This window comes from Panthera uncia, assembly GCF_023721935.1.
Source record: "Panthera uncia isolate 11264 chromosome B3 unlocalized genomic scaffold, Puncia_PCG_1.0 HiC_scaffold_1, whole genome shotgun sequence".
NCBI classification, from domain to species: Eukaryota; Metazoa; Chordata; class Mammalia; order Carnivora; family Felidae; genus Panthera; species Panthera uncia.
The window spans coordinates 114,643,835-114,663,530 of NW_026057582.1; the positions used below are offsets into that span (position 1 = coordinate 114,643,835).

At 38.2% G+C, this 19,696-nt stretch overlaps 1 protein-coding gene across 2 annotated transcripts; it reads right to left on the reverse strand.

The window, feature by feature from the left end:
- Nucleotides 1–1,763: 1,763 nt before the first annotated feature.
- RCN2 (reticulocalbin 2) lies at nucleotides 1,764–18,813 on the reverse strand. Of its 2 annotated transcripts, none has more exons than XM_049611912.1 (7): nucleotides 18,491–18,813; nucleotides 17,996–18,101; nucleotides 14,670–14,866; nucleotides 8,372–8,485; nucleotides 4,405–4,501; nucleotides 3,131–3,270; nucleotides 1,764–2,598 (listed from the first exon to the last, which is right to left on the reverse strand). In XM_049611912.1, the coding sequence occupies exons 1-7, from the start codon at nucleotides 18,632–18,634 to the stop codon at nucleotides 2,446–2,448; spliced, it is 951 nt and encodes a 316-aa protein (XP_049467869.1). In that variant the 5' UTR covers nucleotides 18,635–18,813; the 3' UTR covers nucleotides 1,764–2,445. The 2 variants fall into 2 exon arrangements, with proteins under 2 accessions (XP_049467869.1, XP_049467868.1); XM_049611911.1 differs by having other exon boundaries at nucleotides 3,131–3,273; nucleotides 18,491–18,812.
- Nucleotides 18,814–19,696: the final 883 nt, after the last annotated feature.

Consider the following 19,696-nt stretch of genomic DNA (forward strand, 5'->3'; position numbering starts at 1 on the left):
TTGATCATGCAAAGTCCACTGAGGGTCCAGCTGACCTCCATGTGGTCACTCAGAAATCAAGGCCTCTTTGATCTTGTGGCCCCACCATGTCACCTGAGGCCTTCTCTACAATGCCATGGCAAAGGAAATGGGTTGGTCACTGGCCCAGTCTGAGAGTGACACACACTATTTCCACTCACTTTTAACTGGTCAGAGGTAACTGTCTGCCTACAGGGAGGCTGGGAAGTGTAATTTTCCTCTTGCCAGGAATAAAGGAGAACAGATATTACTGAACACTAATAATATCACCAAAATTCTTATATGTGATGATATCAAGGCTGAATGTAGAATGTTAATTCTTGGGGCACCGGGGCGGTTCAGTGAGTTGAGCTGACTTCGGCTCAGGTCATGGTCTCACGGTTTATGAGTTTAAGCCTTGAGTCGAGCTCTGAGCCTGGAGTCTGCTTGAGATTCGGTGTCTCCTTTACTCTCTGCCCCTCTCCTGCTTGCGCTCTGTCTCTCTCTCTCTCTCAAAATTAAATGTAAAAAAAAAAAAATTAGAATGTTAATTTTTAACTCATTAAGATAAAAATAAAATCCGTATCTAATGATCTAACAATTCTGATATAGATTTTGAAGAACCTAATAACAAAAACAAATAGTATCATGCTAATCAAACTGGTTATTTCTAATATCCCAACTTCAGTAAGGCTGACAAGTGACAAGTGAGTGATAATGGTGTATCTTTAAATCTTAAACTGCTATCACCAGATAGGTGTTGTAGGTTAAAATGAAAACCTTATACTTTAGGTACCAGGGTAAGCAAGCTATCAGTATGGTGTAAGAGTTTACAATTTGCATTCACACTTCACATCAGCAAAGATGGGGACAACAGAGAGGTAGTCAGATGCTGTTAATTCTATCAAAAAGAGCTTCAGGCTTTCCCAAATACTCATTGAGGACTTGCTAAGCCCCCTGACTGCTATGTGTGCCATAGAAGACACAACTTTAGTCTGGAAGAAGATTAACAGAATATGTAGCTGACCTCTTCCCCCACAAATAAAAGTAATTAAAAAAAATTTTGTTAAATGTTTATTCATTTTTGAGAGAGACAGACAGTGGGGGAGGGGCGGAGAGAGGGAGACCCAGAATCCAAAAGCAGGCTCCAGGCTCTGAGCTGTCGGCACAGAGCCCGATGAGAGGCTCAAACCCACGAACTGCAAGATCATCATGACCTGAACCGACGCTGGCATTCCACCAACTGAGCCACCTAAGTGCCCCAAAGTAATTAAAAAAAAAAAAAAAAAAAAAAAAAAAAAAAAGGAAGACTATCTGTAGGTAAGAGCTAGGAAAGCAAATTCCTCACCTTGTCACTTTTCTTCCCCCCCACAAAGGTGAATAAATGGATCCCCTGAATGAGGTTGAAACTGACAAATACTTACCAAGTATGATTTTAATTTCAATAGAATGGACAGTAAACGATATCACTGATAACTAACCAGCTCTACTACTGATTTCAACCTGTGTAATTCTTAGGGTTATTTCTAGCACAAAACAGCAAGACTACATTTGTTACAATAGCAACCGAAGTAGGTCAAGTGTACATTCAATTATAACTTGATTCTTTTATCAAAAAAAGAAAAAAAAAATAAGAATATGTAGCAAGAATAATTTAAGTTTTGAGAACACTCACTACCAAAATCTAAGAACGAATAAGGTGAGATCATGTATAATAACAAAACCTATGTGAAATATCTGGGAGATCAAAGAAAAACAAACAAACATATAAAAAGATAGGACATTTCATTTTTAATCAGTCAAAAATGAAGAGTTCTGGACAATGTCAAATTCCACACACCATAACGCTATAGTTACACATTAAATATAATTACTATCTATACATATGCAAAAATATAGTTCTATTTCATACAATAAAACCCTTTATAGAAACCATTTTAAAATTAAGCAGAACTTCTCAACATTAAAATGTGAGGTGTAAGTCCTTCTAAAGGTTCCTTTAAAGGTTTTAAAACAAAATGCTAAATCTAAAAACAATGTCCTTTCTGTCAGTTCCAAAGTTAAATCTACTTAAAACAAAAGAAAAACTGATAGCTCAGTCACATACTATTTAAATAATATTGTTCAGGCATCTCTAAAATCCTGCATTTTTTTCAAGTATGGAAATAGAACTCAAATATCCCACGATACAGTACTAAACAGATGGAATATTTAGGAAAGACTTTGTTGTCATATGGCACAATATTGTTTTATTCCTTCAATATATTTTGAAATAAATACCAGGTTTCGTTCTGTTCTTCTAAAAGGCCAAAATTACAATCTACATTTAAGATCATTTTGACTGTGTTAAGACTTGAGTGTAAAATATAACATCAATATTTTATCACAAAAGTAAAGCTGGTAACAAATTATAAAAGAGACAGTACTCTACTCAGATCTACCCAGGGATTAAAGCTCATCGTGATAGAAATACTCATCATGAAGCTGTCTGCCATAATCTGTAGCTTCACTGGTAAGAAACAAGTCCTGGTTCTCCAGAATCTCTGCTTCAGAGAGCTTTCTGTCACTATTCAAATCCATTTCATCAATTAGGTGAAGAGCCTTTAAAACAAAACAAAACAAAATAAAACCAAAAGGTGTCAAGTATAAGTTTTCAGCAAGATGTTCACATTTCAATGTGATTGGATTTGTCAAAATCATTCAGGTGTGCCAAATACTCATTACTATCTCAGTATCTCAAAATATTACACATTATAACCAAGCTATCTACCGCTTCTCTTACTATCTCCTTTCTTAATTTCTGCTAGGTTCTGCCTCCTCCCTACTCAAATCCAATTCAGGATACCTCAAAGTTAAGCAAAATTAATATAACCCACTTTGGGCCCTTATAGGTAAAGTATAAACTTTTATTGTTCTATTCACTGTACTATCAAATTAATACATGATATAATCTTAACTTCCTTGACAATCTAAAACAGTTCACAGATTTAAGTCAAGAAATTGCAATGCATGGATCCTAAAGAAACAATGATTCCATTACTTCTTTCTTCAGCTTATGGCTTTGAACTTCTTTTCTATTAATAGCACCAAATCTGGGGAAGAGGAGAATATATAGTCACTTTTTAACACTCACCTCTTCTTGTGCAATTCCTTGATTATTGGGTACTACCCAAGACAACAGCTCTTGGGGGTCAAGCCTGCCATCGGTATCTTTGTCATAATCATTCAGGAATCTATCTTTCTCAACCAGTATCCACTCTGGATCCTCATTTGCTGCTTAATTAAAAAAATAAAACACAATATGCATACACAAGAATAGAACCTGTATCCAATAAGAAGTTTGGTACATCCCTAGAATAAAGGAAATGAATTTAAAGCTTACTACATCAAGGAAGCCCAATGAAACAGATCTACATATCTGAAAAGTCCTAAAATAAGTATACACTATATAATTTTCAAAAGTGACATGTAAGTCTAAATGACCCAGAGTTTTTATTTTTTATTAAAGGTTTTTTTTTTTTTTTGAGAGAGAGAGATAGAGAGAGAGAATGAGCAGGAAAAGGACAGAGAAGGAGAGGAATAGAGGATCAAAAGCGGGCTCTTTGCTGACAGCAGAGAGCCTGACATAGAGCTCGAACTCACGAGAACTCATGAACTGTGAGATCATGACCTGAGCCAAAGTAGGACACTTAACTGAGTGAGCCACCCAGGTGCCCCACCACTCAGAGTTTTTAAAATGATGTATATTATCACAACAAGTTAAGTCTGTTAACTGCTGCTAATTGTTCTGGTATCTAGTTTCCCCACATTTGAGCGGGGTACATGTACCCATGTACACATTACATGTACATCATGCGGCTATATAAAGCTTGCCATGTGTGCTTATAAAGTAACATGTGTAATTTTAAAGTGAAATTCACACTAAGTGATGCTTTGAAGCAACAATTCCAAAAAGACCGCTGTGAAAATAAAAAGCTGCACATGCAGACTCCTCAAATTTCAAACACTCAGTAAGACGCCATCCATGGTCTATACCAGTAATTATAGTATTTTGTTTCTTTTTCTTTTAAGATCTACATGCAAAGGTACAGGATTTTGTTTAAAAATATCAACCTCTACCTCCTTGCCCATTTGAATTGATAATTATGTTACGTTTGTTTGGAAAGGAAGAAAACTCTTTGAATCTACAAGTGGAACTAAAAGTGAGATAGCATTCTCACATAAGCCATGAGTCTGTTTTGCTTATATTATATTTACTCGGCAGAACAAGCAGAAATCAGGCACAATTCTTCTTGTTCCATTTCCCTCTGTCAAACAGACCTCAAACAGAGTAAGGCTCTCTCCCAATTCCTTTCTTCTTTAATTCCCATTTTTCCTTCCTCCTTCCACACATCCCAGGGTACTTACTTGGATCCCGCCTGTAGTCACCAAGAAATTCTTCCAAACTAACAAATCCATCACCATTTTTGTCATGTTCTTCTAAAGCCTCTTGAATGACAAATTCCTATTGTATGTTCATAAACAACAACAACAACAACAACAATTAATTAATTACAAAATTTTCCCACCACCATCTGGATCCATCCCAGTACAGAAGTTCTTTAGGAATAATCATTTCAATTGTCCATACTTGCAAGACAATCTTTCTAAACTGGAATTTAGAAGCAGGAATAAAACCACAAATATTAAGTAGTTTTAAATTCAATGTCTTTAAGCTTCTGCTATTGAGAAGAACTCCACTTCACCCTCCTAAACAACCTGAACACTAAACTCACAATCCTATTTTCTGCACATTCCCCTCCTTCTCCAGAAGGACACCTCTTATCACCTAGGTCTCCTTCAGCTCCACTTTTCGTCTAGTCCATTAACAAACCCAAAAGAACCCCCATTTTAGATCCCTTTGCGTGGAAGTGTTCTGCCTCTAGATCTAAGTGAAATGTGTCAGTCCCCCATAAACCTACACCTCCTTTCTTCCTCTTCCACCAAATCTACCCCATCCACCCCAAACTGCCCCAAATCTGCTCCTCATTCTTATCATGGCTTATCAACCAATCCTCTCTAACCCAAAGATTACACGCTTTCTAGTTACATTTGACCCAAGGTGACCTGTTTAATGGCCAGCTATTTCAGGCCTTCCCTTATTACCTTCCTGTATCTTCTTGTACCCTTTTCTTACTTTGCCAATCTCCACCCTGTATAGCAGACCCACATCACTTTCTCCTTTATTCCACAATCATAAAGTCTAAAAGAAAGAGAAACACAAATACAAATACAAACCTAACGCTTATAAATTAATTTTATTCCTTTCAGTGGGCTCTCACTGCAGTTTGGAAGTCTGTCTCTGCTTCAGTTTCCCTAACACATACTCTAAAGCTGTTTTTTGAAAATTCCACTTTGAGCCTGACTACAATTCTATCCAAATACTCTCCCATTTTTCCAAACAAGGTACAGGTCTTCTGAGAGATAGAGCATGAATGGGGAAGGGAGAGAAGGGGACAGAGGATCTAAACCGGCTCCACACTAACAGCACAGAGCCCGATGTGGGGCTTGAACTCATGAACTGTGAGATCATGACCTGAGCTGAAGTCAGAAGCATCTGACTGAGCCACCCAGGCGCCCCAAGGTATGCCTGTTTATCAGCATTGCATCCTCACCTTTAATTACCTCTATTTTTATGCCTATTCCTCTCATCCTTCTCTTCAATCTCAGGAATTTGCTGTCTTTCCCTTTTCTCTAGGGTGAATCCCTCAACACTCTTCCTAGGAAGACTTTTCCCATACTTTTCCATTTCCTGAGTGTTTTCTTTCACTCTTAACTCTGGCCTCTCCTAAGGCTCCAATCTCTTCTCATCAGCTTCTTCTTCTATGCCTTTAACACATTCAAGTCCCCAGGACTTTGCTATACTCTTTAATTACCATCCTGGATTCTTTGATGCCTAGCTTCTTATGGGTTACATTTATTACTTTGTCCTCACGACCTGCTGCCACCCAAACACCTTTCCACCTGGATTCTAGCATCACAACTGTAACAAAAACATATTCTCAAAAGTCTCTAATTCTAGCCAAACCCAAAGGCTTCCTTTACATCTGCATGAAATAACTTAAATACAAGTTGTTAGTTTTCTAAAAATCAAATGTTACAGATTTTATATATAGAAATCAGGGGATCTTAACCTGGATATCCAAAGATTAGTTTTAGAGAATCTGAGAATCTCCTGAAAGTATAATCCCATATTTTGTGTGTAGGAGCCTATGTGATTTTTCTGGGATAGTCTACAGGTTGCTCCATATTTTTAAAGGAGTCTGTGATCCCATACAAGTTAAGAATCACTGTAATCCCATACAAGTTAAGTAATCCTCTTGGGAGACAACAGACTTATTTCAATAATGTTGCCATGATTAAAAGAAATTTTGGGGGGCACCTGGGTGGCTCAGTCGGTTAAGCATCTGACTCTTGATTTCAGCTCAGGCATCTCATGGTTGTGAGATGAGGCTAAACCTGCTTGGGATTCTCTCTCTCCCTCAAAAAAAAAAAAAAAAAAAAAAAAAAAAAAAAAAAAAAAAAAAAAAAAGGAAATTTTGGAACTACATGAATGAAAGTACTTTAAATTCTAACTTTTAATCCAAAGTAAAACCGTCTAGTTGATCTTGTACTCTGCCTTTTCCTTTATCAAATATATCTTTAAATGGAAAAAGGGATACACCAAAACAAATTAAGGTAAATAAGAATTAATGAAGCTGCTTTGAATGAGACACCACTTTTTGGTCACATATCTTATGTGCCACAGTCACATAAGTGGGAGTCAACTCCCACTTGGCATATCCTGTCCCGTCCTGACACAACCCATTCTGTCAATGGTACTACTGTTTTGATCATTTTTTTTTTTTTAATTTTTTTTCAACATTTTTTATTTATTTTTGGGACAGAGAGAGACAGAGCATGAACGGGGGAGGGGCAGAGAGAGAGGGAGACACAGAATCGGAAACAGGCTCCAGGCTCCGAGCCATCAGCCCAGAGCCTGACGCGGGGCTCGAACTCACGGACCGCGAGATCGTGACCTGGCTGAAGTCGGACGCTTAACCGACTGCGCCACCCAGGCGCCCCGTTTTGATCATTTTTATACAAGCTCAAAACCTCACAGTCCTCTCTAGCTTTTCCTTTCTCTTCCCACACTTATTTAGTCAGTCAACATTCTTGCTGTGTTTTCTTCAAAATGTTGTTCATGCCTATTTCGTTCCATTGCCACATTGTACTCTGGGGCCGTGGCACATGATGCCCAAATTATTTCATTGTTTTCACTGGTCATTCCCCTCCTCAGTCTTCAATTCAATTGTTCCTTATTCCCCAGAGAATCAATAACTGCCTGCCATGCTAGGGTTCAATTAGCTAGTCTTAACTTAATTTTGGCACTTAAACAAACTGTGCCCAGCATTGTTCTAAAACTAGGTCGTGTGTTTTGTGCCAGGTGAGAAATCAGAAGCCTCAGTGGCAAATGTGGTCGCAATTGTGGTGTCTTGCCGCTGGGCTATGGAGAAAAAGGTTAACTGCAGCCTTGTTATTCAAGGCAGCAGCTTTTGGCCATGACCCATTTAATATAAAGCTATGTTCCCTCCTTGAAATATCTTCCCTCCCTGAAATATCCAGAGAACCAAGCCACACAGCTGGAGGCTGAGGCTAGGCAACAGACCTCAATATTGAATGTTTAGTCTATTTTTTTATAAGGCTATTTGTTATATTAGCCTTTACAATAGTAAAGTTAACTAGCCTTTACAATAGTTTCTGTTCTCAAGAAGCTTGCCACGTCATAGTAGGGACTCAATCAATGTTTGTTGAGCTAAATTCTAGAGTTCAACAAAAATTCTGAAGAACTGGTAATTCTTTTAAGTACTAAAGTGATGAGAGGGATCATTCCTCACGCTGCAAACATGTTATTCAGCAGCGGCTACACCTACACCCCTCACCAACACCCTAGGAAAAGGGATCCGAAGGTGATATGTTTTCCCAGACCTGAAGTTTTTACAAGTGATGTCGTAAACTAAATAGAAGTACTGATGCTACTGATACTGGAAAACAGAAAAGTGTGAAAGCTACAAAAGGACAAGGAAGGCAATGAAAGTAATGTGGTTATAAGGGAGAAAACAGCCAAGGGAAGCATGCCACTCACACATTTGACAGAGATTTGCCTTCTCCCTCCTAATCAGCACTCCTCCCCGATCAGCAGAAATCCTTTCCCACCTCTCATCTTAAGTAGGGAGATCTTTGGATCTTGGGTTCTCTTAAAAATTCCCATTGCTAGACGATTCATTTTAACAACTTAGAAAAAAACAGGTTTTAAAGTTTTGGTTACTCAAGAATTCTCTTAAAACTTCCTTACCGTCATATAATCAACTTCTTCAGGATGCTCAAAAGCAATAAATTCCTCAAGATTCAAACCAGGACCAGAATCTTGGTTCGCTTTCTCAAATCGCTTCTTGTCCTTTAAATGAAGCTTTGAAAATTAAACATTGAATTTATTTAAGGTCTCATCCACACAACATCATTACACATACTTTGAAAAATACATACTATGTGAAATCTGAAGTACATTCTCGTACATTATCTTCACATTGCCCTTTTGAAGGTAGGTTAGACAAATTAACAAACATTTATGAGAAGCAACTGAGACACAGACTCTAGAGTCAGAGACTCAGATCTGAATGCCAGCAATGCCACTTACCAGCTGTGGTAAGAGCACGCTGCTTAACCTCTCTGGTTTCCTCAGCTATAAAATCAGGATAAAAATCTCCATTAAGCAATTGGGATGAGAATCCCTCTCAAGCAATTAGTAAACCTTAGCATTTAAAAACTGTTACGTATTACTATTATTGATAGAAAACTGAAATTAAATGATTGAGAGAGATGTCAGAAATACAGCTGGTATGCTGAACTTTGATCCTCCCTGTTCTTCTACAGTACTACACATTATCTTCTTTAACAATCTCAACTTTTCCGAATGCCCCAAAAGCAATAAATTCAGACTATGTATTAATTCTTGATATATCATTTTCAAATAATTTCTGGTCCTTGGAATGACTTTTCAAAAATGTTAACAGATTTTAGAAAAATAGTCCTCTTATGAGAATACTTCTGGTATATGTATCTAATATTTGAAAGTCTATTGTTGGTAGGTCCTTTAGAGTGCTAATAATTACTCAGGTACAAACACATCAAAAGGTGAAACGGACCTATTTTGAGGTTAAGTAAACATACTTTTTTACTTTCTCACACCATCTTCCTTTTTTTCCTTTTGTAAAGTATGCACAAGTAGTAAATCAAGAAGCAGCTATTAGAGACAAGGCTGTTTTTAATGCATTTCTCAAAAGGAATTCTGTAATCAAAAACCTTGGAAGCCAATAGTGCTATATTGCTAATCTTGCATAAATTCTATTTTGAGAATTTATGGGAAAAACTTTCCTTTCTGTAAACTGTATGTATTAAACAGCGCATGAAAAAAAAAACACAATTTCAAATATTTTGGAAGTTTTTAATACATGTATCTCATTGTTGAAAATAAATGCTCTTTTCAGTTTTCTAGAATAGAGGTTAGGTAGCAGTCATTTACTGAAACACTAGTTCTTTTAAAATGACTGATTTACAGTGGAGAGGCTCACTTCTTCCCCCAAAGAGTTCATCTTTTAAACCATCCAGATCCCACTAGCCAGTTATTACTAAATCATGACAGAAAGAAAAAAAAAAAATAACAACAACCTTGTTTCCAAATAGCTGCTTTTAACTTAATGTTTCCTAATTTCACATAACTAGACCAAATAATTTACATTTGCTGTTCAGGGGCTTAACATGGGAAAAAGTAGACAAGAATTTGAGGTACTTTGTTGAGTCAATCAAGTTCTTTTTGAATAAACTACTATTCAAAATACCAAGTGCTTAGATTTCCTTATGAAAGAACCCTTCAGTTTGGAGCAAAAAGGTCCATGTTTCAACAGCGGGAGCTGAATTTGGCCAAATTTGCCTATGGAAAGAAAGGATCTCTTTCAACAAGCTCAGATTGTTTTTTAAAAAATTAAGGAAAGTAGTTTTCTTGTTCATATTTCTCAGATTTTTAAAATCAAATGAAATAATGAGATTTTAAAAAACAGTTTTATTCATGGTTATTTGAAGAAAACAATTTAAGAGCAACTCAAATTAAAGAAGCCAATACACAGGAAGATTGTTTTTCCAAAGTGGCAAAAGATTACAACAAAAAAGGCTGTCAGCTTCATAAAACCTCAACAGTCTTCTGTGTAAAAACACTGTATTTTAGTGGAGAGTAGAAAGTGCTACATACAGTTAGTAAAAAGGTAGAAATGACCATAATCATTTATTTTTATATTGTCACAGAAACTTGTGAAGAACAAAACTGCCATCTTTTGGTAGACTAATGATTTTACACGAGGAAATATATAACCTGTGATGCCAGAACAAAAGTCTAGGTCTTAAAAATTCTGATCAGCCACGTGCCAGATTCTATCTTACATAAATAAATATTGCTTGTACATGCACATTCAGCAGCTGGCTTTAAAAGTTAGACCAATTGAACTTTTGCCAGGTAGATGCCCAAACTTTAATTATCCTGCCTAAAAGTGCTGACTATTATTGTTCACCATAACGTAAAGAAATGCTTTTTCAAGCATTTTACAGCCTTAGAGGGCCATTATTACAGGTTATCTCTATTCTCTACATGGAAAGTTACTAAAAATAAGATAAAATTCAGGCATCAAATTGATTTTTGTTTAATAGGCTTCCATATAGAAAAATTTTATTTTATTTAGATATGCAATTACTTTTGATGATTAGTTATGGTATAATGTTAAGTCTGTAACTTTGAGTAAGACTGATTCATTCTTCATCCTTGTTGATTTTTATTTTGAAGAATAATACATACGTTTCTGAGTTCATCTTTATAATCCATATCCACTTTGAGGGGGTTATATATAACAAATTCTAATAAAGTATTATCAATGGAACTTCATATAGAGACATGAAGAGAGAGACATGAGATAACACCTGGTGCAGAGATATTCCTGGGTTGTCAAAGAATAACCAGTAGGACTTCCATTGAGAAGTGTTCATTTTAGGGATCCATCAATTCCTTTACACTATTAAGATCTAATTCACTCTTAAAAAGTAGAGTCTTATAATCAAAATGTACTGAGTACCTTGGTGGCGAACCCATTATCAGAACCACACATTTTTTAAAAGAAAAACTGTTCTTAAGTAGATTATATTAATGAGTCATGTATCCCTTCAAAGTGAAGATTTTTTTCTCAACACCATCATCTATTACTAATCACCCTGTTCCAAGAATATAGACTCAAGAAACCACATATAAACATTTCTCATGTTTTGATGGAATAGTTATTAAATCTTTTGGGTGCCAAAAGAAAAAAAAAGACACAATTATAGTCTGATGCTGGTAAGATTTTAAAATATTGTATTTAACTTCTCTCTTGTTACCTAGCAGTTAAGTCATTATATCATTCCATGGTTTGGTTTTAGAGAAGTCTCAGAACTCAAACAATACTTTTAAGATTAATTGATTCCTATAGGATATCTAGGAGACAGGCAAATCCCAAATCTCATTATTGTTTGTTTCTTTTTTAGCATTAAGTAGTAAAAAGACTAATTTCCACTCTCTGTAGTCCACTGTAAGATGAAGACCCAAATAAAGAGGAAAAAAGGGAAAAGGAATCTTAACTAATCTAAAGCTGATATAGTTAACCAATTCTTCAATAATTTTTAAAAGCTAATTATGTATTAAATATAAACCTATGTGAATCACACATGCTTTCTTCAATAATATTCTTTTGTGGGGCACCTGGGTGGCTCAGTCGGTTAAGTGTCAAACTTCAGTTCAGGCCATGATCTCATGGTTCCTGAGTTCGAGCCCCACATCAGGCTCTGTGCTGACAGCTCAGAGCCTGGAGCCTGCTCCAGATTCTGTGTCTCCCTCTCTCCTGCCCCTCCCCCAATCATACTCTGTCTCTCTCTTAAAAATAAACATTAAAATAATATTCTTAACCGTCTGAGCCACCCAGGCACCCCTAAAATATTATTCTTTTGTTTACTGTTTATATTCTGTTGACCTACCCAACTGCTACTATTTATTGCTATCTCTCCATACTATTATTATCCTCATTTTTTGAGATGAGGAAACTGAGGCATAGGGAGGTTTAATAGCTTACCCAAAGCTGCACAATTGTTAAGCTGTACAGCTGGATGTGAAGCCAGGCAGACTGGCTCCAAGGCTGAAGCCCTTAACCTCTACACTGGTGGCATACACATAGCATAATCATTAGCAGAAAAAACAATCCACTTTGAGTTAGTGATGGCCTATAGAGCTCAAGTGGCCAATATGATTCTGAAATAAATAGAATGTATAATGATAAATATGGCCACAACAAAACCTAAAAAGTAGACACCATAATGGAATATTAAAGAATGGAAGAGGCTCAAATGTTATACAAGTATCCTTGACTAATATTTTGGGTTGTAATAATTTGCAACAAGGTGTTTAGTTTAATTGAATCAGTTACTTTGTTTATTCATTTATTTAAAAAAAAAATTTTTTTTTAACATTTATTTATTTTTGAGACAGAGAGAGACAGAGCATGAATGGGGGAGGGTCAGAGAGAGAGGGAGACACAGAATCCGAAACAGGCTCCAGGCTCTGAGCGGTCAGCACAGAGCCCGTTGCGGGGCTTGAACCCATGGACCGGACCGTGAGATCATGACCTGAGCTGAAGTCAGACGCTTAACGGACTGAGCCACCCAGGCACCCCTCATTTATTTTTTAAATAGGCTCCATGCTGGGTCCCTAACACAGGACTTGAACTCAGGACTCTGAGATGAAGAGTTGGACACTTAACTGACTGAGTCACCCAGGTGCCCCTGGGTTTATTTTTTCCACATAGAAAAAACTATTCAAAAAAAGTCTTTAGAGTTACCTTTGAAATATAAAAGTTCATATTGAAATAGCAATTTCTTAAGCTTATTTTCCTTTGTGTTAAGAAGTTCGTACAAATTAATAATTAAAAGTTCTTATTAACTCCTAAATAAAAATTGTCTTCCTCACCTCTGTTTAAGAAGCATTAGAACCTGTGTGGCTCAGTCAGTTAAGTGACCGATTCTTGCTTTTGGCTCATGTCATGATCTTACGGTTTGTGAGTTCCAGCCCTGAGTCGGGCTCTAAAGCTGGCAGCATGGAGCCTGCTTGGGATTCTCTCTCTCTCCCTCTCTCTCTGCTCCTCCCTGCTCACGCTATCTCTGTCTCTCTCAAAATAAATAAACTTAAAATTAAAAAAAATACTTTTTTAAAAAAAGCATTAGAACAAGACATATTTTAATTATGACAAATTAAACCATGAGAATCAACAAAACTTATAGTGACACTGAATCTTCAAAAATGAGTTACTTTAAATGGTACAGCCTCTATGGAAGACCATATGGCAGTTCTTCAAAAAATTAAAAATATAAGTACTACACAATCCAGCAATTCCATTTCAGGGTGTATATCCCAAAGAATTAAAAGCAGGATCTCAAAGAGGTATTTGTACACCCATGCTCATAGCAACATTATTCACAAGAGCCGAAAAGTTGAAGCAACCCAAGTGTCCATGGATAAACAAAGTGTGGTATATACACACAATATATCCATGGATATACATGTGGTACATACATACGATAGAGTATCATTCAGTCTTAAAAAGGAAATTCTTACACATACTACAACATTATGAGGACATGATGTTAAGTGAAGTAAGCCACTCACAAAAAGACAAAAATATGTATGATTCCACTTATATGAGGTTCCTAGAATAATCAAATTCAAAGACAGAAAATACAATGGTGACTGCCAGGGACCCAGGGGAGGAGGAATGGGGAGTTGTTGTTTTATGGGTTTAGAATTTCAGCTTTGCAAGGTGAAAAGAGTTCTGGAGATTGGTTGTATTAACAATGTGAATGTACTTAACACTACTGAACTGAACACTTAAAAATGGTTAAAATGGGGGTGGCTGGGTGGCTCAGTCAGTTAAGCATCTGGCTTCAGTTCAGGTCATGATCTCACGGTTCATGAGTTCAAGTCCCGCATCAGGCTCTCTGCTGTCAGTGCAGAGCCTGCTTCAGATCCTCTGTCCCCGTCTCTCTGCCCCTCCCCTGCTCATGCTCTCTCAAAAATAAAAATAAACATTTAAAAAATTTTTAAAAAATGGTAAATTTTAAGTGTATTTTATTACAATTAATTTTTTCAAATAGTTATTTTATATAAAACTATCTGTTTACAAATGGGAATGGGCCTCTAGTCTTAGTCAATATGATATAAAACTGTTCAATAATAACAAAAAATAAAATACTGAGGTACATATTCAAAATACACTAAAAAGCAACTGTAGCAATGAGGACAAATGATGCAGCTGGGAAAAAAAAAATGCAAGGATAATTTAGGTAGTCCGGAATAAGAGTCCTGAATCCGGTGAGAAAGGAAGCCATCAAAATGACCACTGAAGTGGAACAGGTGATTGCCCAGAGGACAAGGCAATCCCAGTCTATAACCTCAGAACCTCTTGTGCTCATTCATGCAGGAAGGGAAAGTGAACTGATAGATCAAAAGGAACAGCCCATGCACGCATACTCACCTGCCGAAAAGACTCCTCTTCTGCATCATCCAGAGCAGTGTTCTCATCAAAGTCAATCACACGATCATACATCTGAATGTTGTATTCATCCCATGACACGCTACCGTCACCGTTTTTGTCATATTCAACAAACTGTTGTTTTGCTTCTTGCATAGCATAATGTTTGAAAGACATCTGAATCCACGAACTGAGTTCACCTGTGAGAATTTCCCAGAACACAATGAATGTTGACGGTAATTCTGGTATTTACAGAAGTGAACGTTTCTAAACTTTATCTAAAAGAAAAAAATCCTGAGTATTTTCAAATACTGAGAGAGAATTAGCCTAGTTGTATTCAATAGAAATAGGAGTAGAAGGTGGTGAGAGCAGTTTGGAATCTAAGAATATAATATTATGTGATCCAAATAGAATGCAAACTCTGAGTACAGAGTTTGGGTATGTTTTGTTCATTAAGGTACTCTAAATGCCTAGAAAGTGCCTGGCTCAATAAGTTATTTGTTAAATGAATTACCAATTAGCCAAAATAGTATTTGACTTTTAAAAATTATCCACAAAATTGCAGATGACCTTTGCTAACTATCACAGATCTCTTGGGAAGTACAAATATGTTAGTAACTACCTATTTATTTTAATATGCATTAGAAATAAATTTTTCATTTATGAAAGTAACATAAAGTTTCCCTTTAAAATAAATTTCATGTTGAGTTGAATCAAAACCATATTAAGGAAGTAACAGATGGCAAGTAGCTATGGTCTAAATTGTGAAAATGTATTCAAGTGACTGATGTTTGAGAAACACTATTACAGTATATGTCCTTCAACCATGTCATAAAACTTCTGGGTGAAATTTTAACAAAAGTTATGGGTAGCATTTAGGATTTAAGCCCTCTTGCAACAGCTCTCTGTCTTATCTTGGTACCTGAAGACATGGAAGAAAGTTTCTAATCTCTAATGTCCACATTCAGATCAACTTTAAAAAAATCTATTCAGAGATATTTACTCTATTGCATTATAGAAAAAAGGTGGTGGGGGAAGAACATGAATATTTGCCAGGACAGCAGGAGTACACCATTTGGTTTAAAAGTGATATACCATTTGGTTTAGAGTGGTACTCCTCTACTGGTTTGGGGGAGGTCAAGTGGATAGAAAAGTGAAGACACTTTGTCTCTCCTGAAACTCTAAATTAGGGCAGAATAATTCAGTACATGGTAACCATGTATTGAACAATTATTATATATCAGGTCCTCTACATATGTTGTCTCTAATCTTCAAAGCAAGGCAATTCTAATCACTGTCCATTTCCGTTTCTAATCTAATTTATTTTACAGTTCAAGAAATTGCCATTTGGAATTGAGGACTCACAGCCAGTAAGCAGAATCCAGATTCAAACCTATGTCTGTTTCTAAAGCCCAAAATCCTTCCACAGAATTTCGGGCTCTCAAGAACCTGAGTCCAGTCCTACCTCTTACAGTGCAAATTAGCAAACTTCTCTGAAGGGTCCTTCAAGTACAATGAGGGTTTCTTCTGGTTTATTTAAAGAGATCATCATGACATAATAGAATACAGATTGGAAAAGGGACCAGAAACATGGGTTCACACTTGAGCTCTGCCATAAGGGGTAAGTTTACTCACCCAAGTTTTTGTTTTCTCATATGTAAAATGAAGATTTGAACTAAGTTCCTTTTGACTTTAAATTTAAAGTTTACTATTAAATATTTGAACATATCTAGGCCCTAATAGGTACCACAAAGTCTTCCAAATCAATTTTTTCTGTGTGCTTGCTAGTATAACCAAAGATAGACCTATTTTTAGTGGACAACTAGAGTCAAAGCTTTGTTTTTATTTGAAGTAGAGAACCCAAAACCTTAATATTTCTGAGGGCACCAATTTTACTGACAACACATCTTAAATTTACCAATTATTTTGTACTTCTCTGTCCAGCAATTTTCTTTATGATTGACTTCAGACGATGAGAAGCATTTAAATAAGAGTTATAGCAAAATATGGGATGCCTGGGTGGCTCAGTCGGTTAAGCATTCAACCTTTGGTTTCTGCTCAGGTGATGATCTCACAGTTTGTGAGTTTGAGGTCCACATAGGGCTCTGCACTGACAGCACAGAGCCTGCTTGGGATTATCTCTCTCCCTCTCTCTTCCCCTCTCATGCTCTCTTTCTCTCTAAATAAATAAATAAGCTTAAAAAAAAAAAAAGAGTTATAACAAAATATCTCCTGAATTTTTTTGGATGAAAAAGAGTTATAACAAAATATCTCCTGAATTTTTTTGGATGATCGACTTAGAAAGTTGAGAGGGTTTACCACTTGAATTAAGCAATGAAGAGAAACAGTTGCACAGCAATTTAATATTCTTTTAATAATCTGTGTGTTTCATTTCTGACTGGAGAACCTACCTGAGAGCAAATTTTTTAAAGTAAACTCTACCAACTGAGCCAGCCAGGTACTCCTCATAAAAAAAAAAAAAAAAAAAAAAAAAAAAAAAAATTAATGTTTATTTATCTTTGAAAGAGAGAAACAGAGCGTAAGTGGGGGTGGGACAGTGAGAGAAGAAGACACAGAAACCAAAGCAGGCTCCAGGCTCTGAGCTGTCAGCACAGAGCCCAATGTGGGGCTTGAACCCATGAACCATAACATGATGACCTAAGCCGAAACTGGATGCTTAACCAGGTGCCCCTCAGATTTTTTTTTAAGTGAAGGATATTAAAAACTGAATTAAGAGCAAGAAATCTGGATTCTAATCCTGGCCACTCGTTTAAGAAAGGCACTTACCCCTCTGGACTTCAGTTTCTTCAGCTCTACAAAGAGAGGTGGACAAGATGATTCTAAGGCCCCTACCAGGTGTAGTTAGTTGTAATAAACATAATTTACATGCAACAGGTCTTTTTCTACTTATGAAAAAGAAGCAAATTCTTAAATTGCTAATGAAGCATATATCAAAAGAGCAATACAGCATGTAACACCATAAGGTTTTTGACATATTTCTCTAAAAGTCATATTGTTGACATTGATAAAAGTCATATGAGAAACAGGGTGTTTGCTCAATGTATGATTTACACATACCGTGTAGCGTCCACGATGTTTATATATTACCGGAGAGCACTGATTTTTACTTGGAACCCATGCCTAAAGATTTCCAGATAAAACCTACTCAACATGTTCCCCCCACCCCACCCCCGTCACAGTACCTCTCATTTGTTGCAACACTAGCAATCTACACTCAACAGATAGACCTGCTTAATAAAATGTTTATATTTCTATCTCCTACAAAGGGATTTCTCCCTAACATTGTTAGTTGTGTAGGACGTCCTTACTTTCGGTGAGGAAGCCATCTGAGTCCAAGTCAATTTTCTTTATGATTGACTTCAGTCTTTTGTGTTGCTCTTCAGGGGTAAGTTTAACATACTCATCGACTTCTTCCTTTGGGGGGGGTAAGCAATACACAGGGGGGTAAAGCATTACCATCAGTGCGGTAAAATGGTGGAAAAAATAAGGCTACCAGAAGCCTCTCCTGTCCAGGGTTTTGGGGCGACCCACACTTGCTCTCCAAGGCCCCCACCTCCTACACACCTTCAGTGATCCTGCCCCGTGTCGGAAGGGTGAAAGGGTCCCGGCTCCCGGGCCGCTCTATTTCCTCAGGCTCAGAGGCCTCGGGGTCCCCCTGAGAGTGAGAGGCGCCCCGCCCGGACCCCATTGTCAGGCAGCCCGGGCCAGGCCTCGTCTGGCCGCCCCTCTTTGTCCCGGGACAAAGCCCGCCGCAGCCGCGGTGCGAGGCCCGGCCCTCCCAGCCCCCGGCCTGGCCACCTCACCTGGCCGCCCAACAGAGCCTCACGGTCGTATTCGCTGCGGTGCTCGCCCTGCGGGTAGTGCAGCTCCTCGGCGTCCCCGGCGCCGGCTGTCGCGGCACACAGCAACAGCAGCCCCAGCGCCGCGGGCCTCGGGCCCAGCTGCATCGCGCCGACCCGCCGCGGACACAGAGAGGCGAGGAAGGAGACCGGCGGGGGCTCAGGCCCGCGGCGGCGCTTCGCGGGCTGCTGCGGACCGGCGGTGCGGCGTATGTGGGGAGGAAGGAAGGAGACGCGGAGGGGGCGGTGGCCGTCTTTCCTCGGGCCGTAGGCGGCTGAGGCCTGAGCGACTACTGCGGTGTTGGGGCTGGCCAGCCCAAGGCCTAAATGGCCCCGGCGGAGGGGCGGGGCGCCAGGCCGCGCCGCTGATTGGGCCGTCCGGCGCTGGGGGAGGGCCGCGGCGATGTGGCGGTCTGCTGCCGGTCCGAAAGCTCCACAGCGCTAGCGGTGGCTGCCGGGAGGGGAGACCCCCGCGGGCGCCTTCGTCTGCGCCAAGAAACCCTCAGAAAGCACGACCCCACCTTACTCCCTCCCTGTCTTTTCCCGTCAGTCTTGTTAATGGCAGAAATTCCTCACTCCATGTGTCCATCCGCCCTAGAGAAAAGCTGGAGATTTGGATCAAAAAAATATGGTACCTAGAAAAATGTTTATCTTGAGGAACCAACCAACAGTATGCATTTCCCAGTCTTCAAGTGTATGTCTACTTATTTATTTCACCAGAGCAGGAAGAACAAACCCAGCTGCTGAAGTCAGGTATTTGTAGCTGATGCTCAATTTCGTGACTTACAGGTTCTGTGACCATGGCAAAGTTCCTTGGCCCTTGAAAACTTGTTTGCTTACTTATAAAATGGACGTCAATTGACCTTAAAGAGTTGTGAAGATTATATTAAATAAAATAATGCGTTTAGAACAGTAGCTGCAGCATATGGTAAAGTGTTCAATAAATGTGAGCTTACATCCATGTGGGTGAAAAAGTAGATGAATGGACAGGTGGCATAGCTTAGAAAGTACCTAGGAAAACCTTGATGAATAGAATGCATGTACTCGTAGCTTCTATTCCATGTGTGTCTACAGGTCTATGTAATTTCTGTACCTCATCCACACTAAACACAAAAAAAAGTTGTAGGCTGCAGCTTGAGCCCTTTTCTTTCATTGACTGCTCCACTTAGG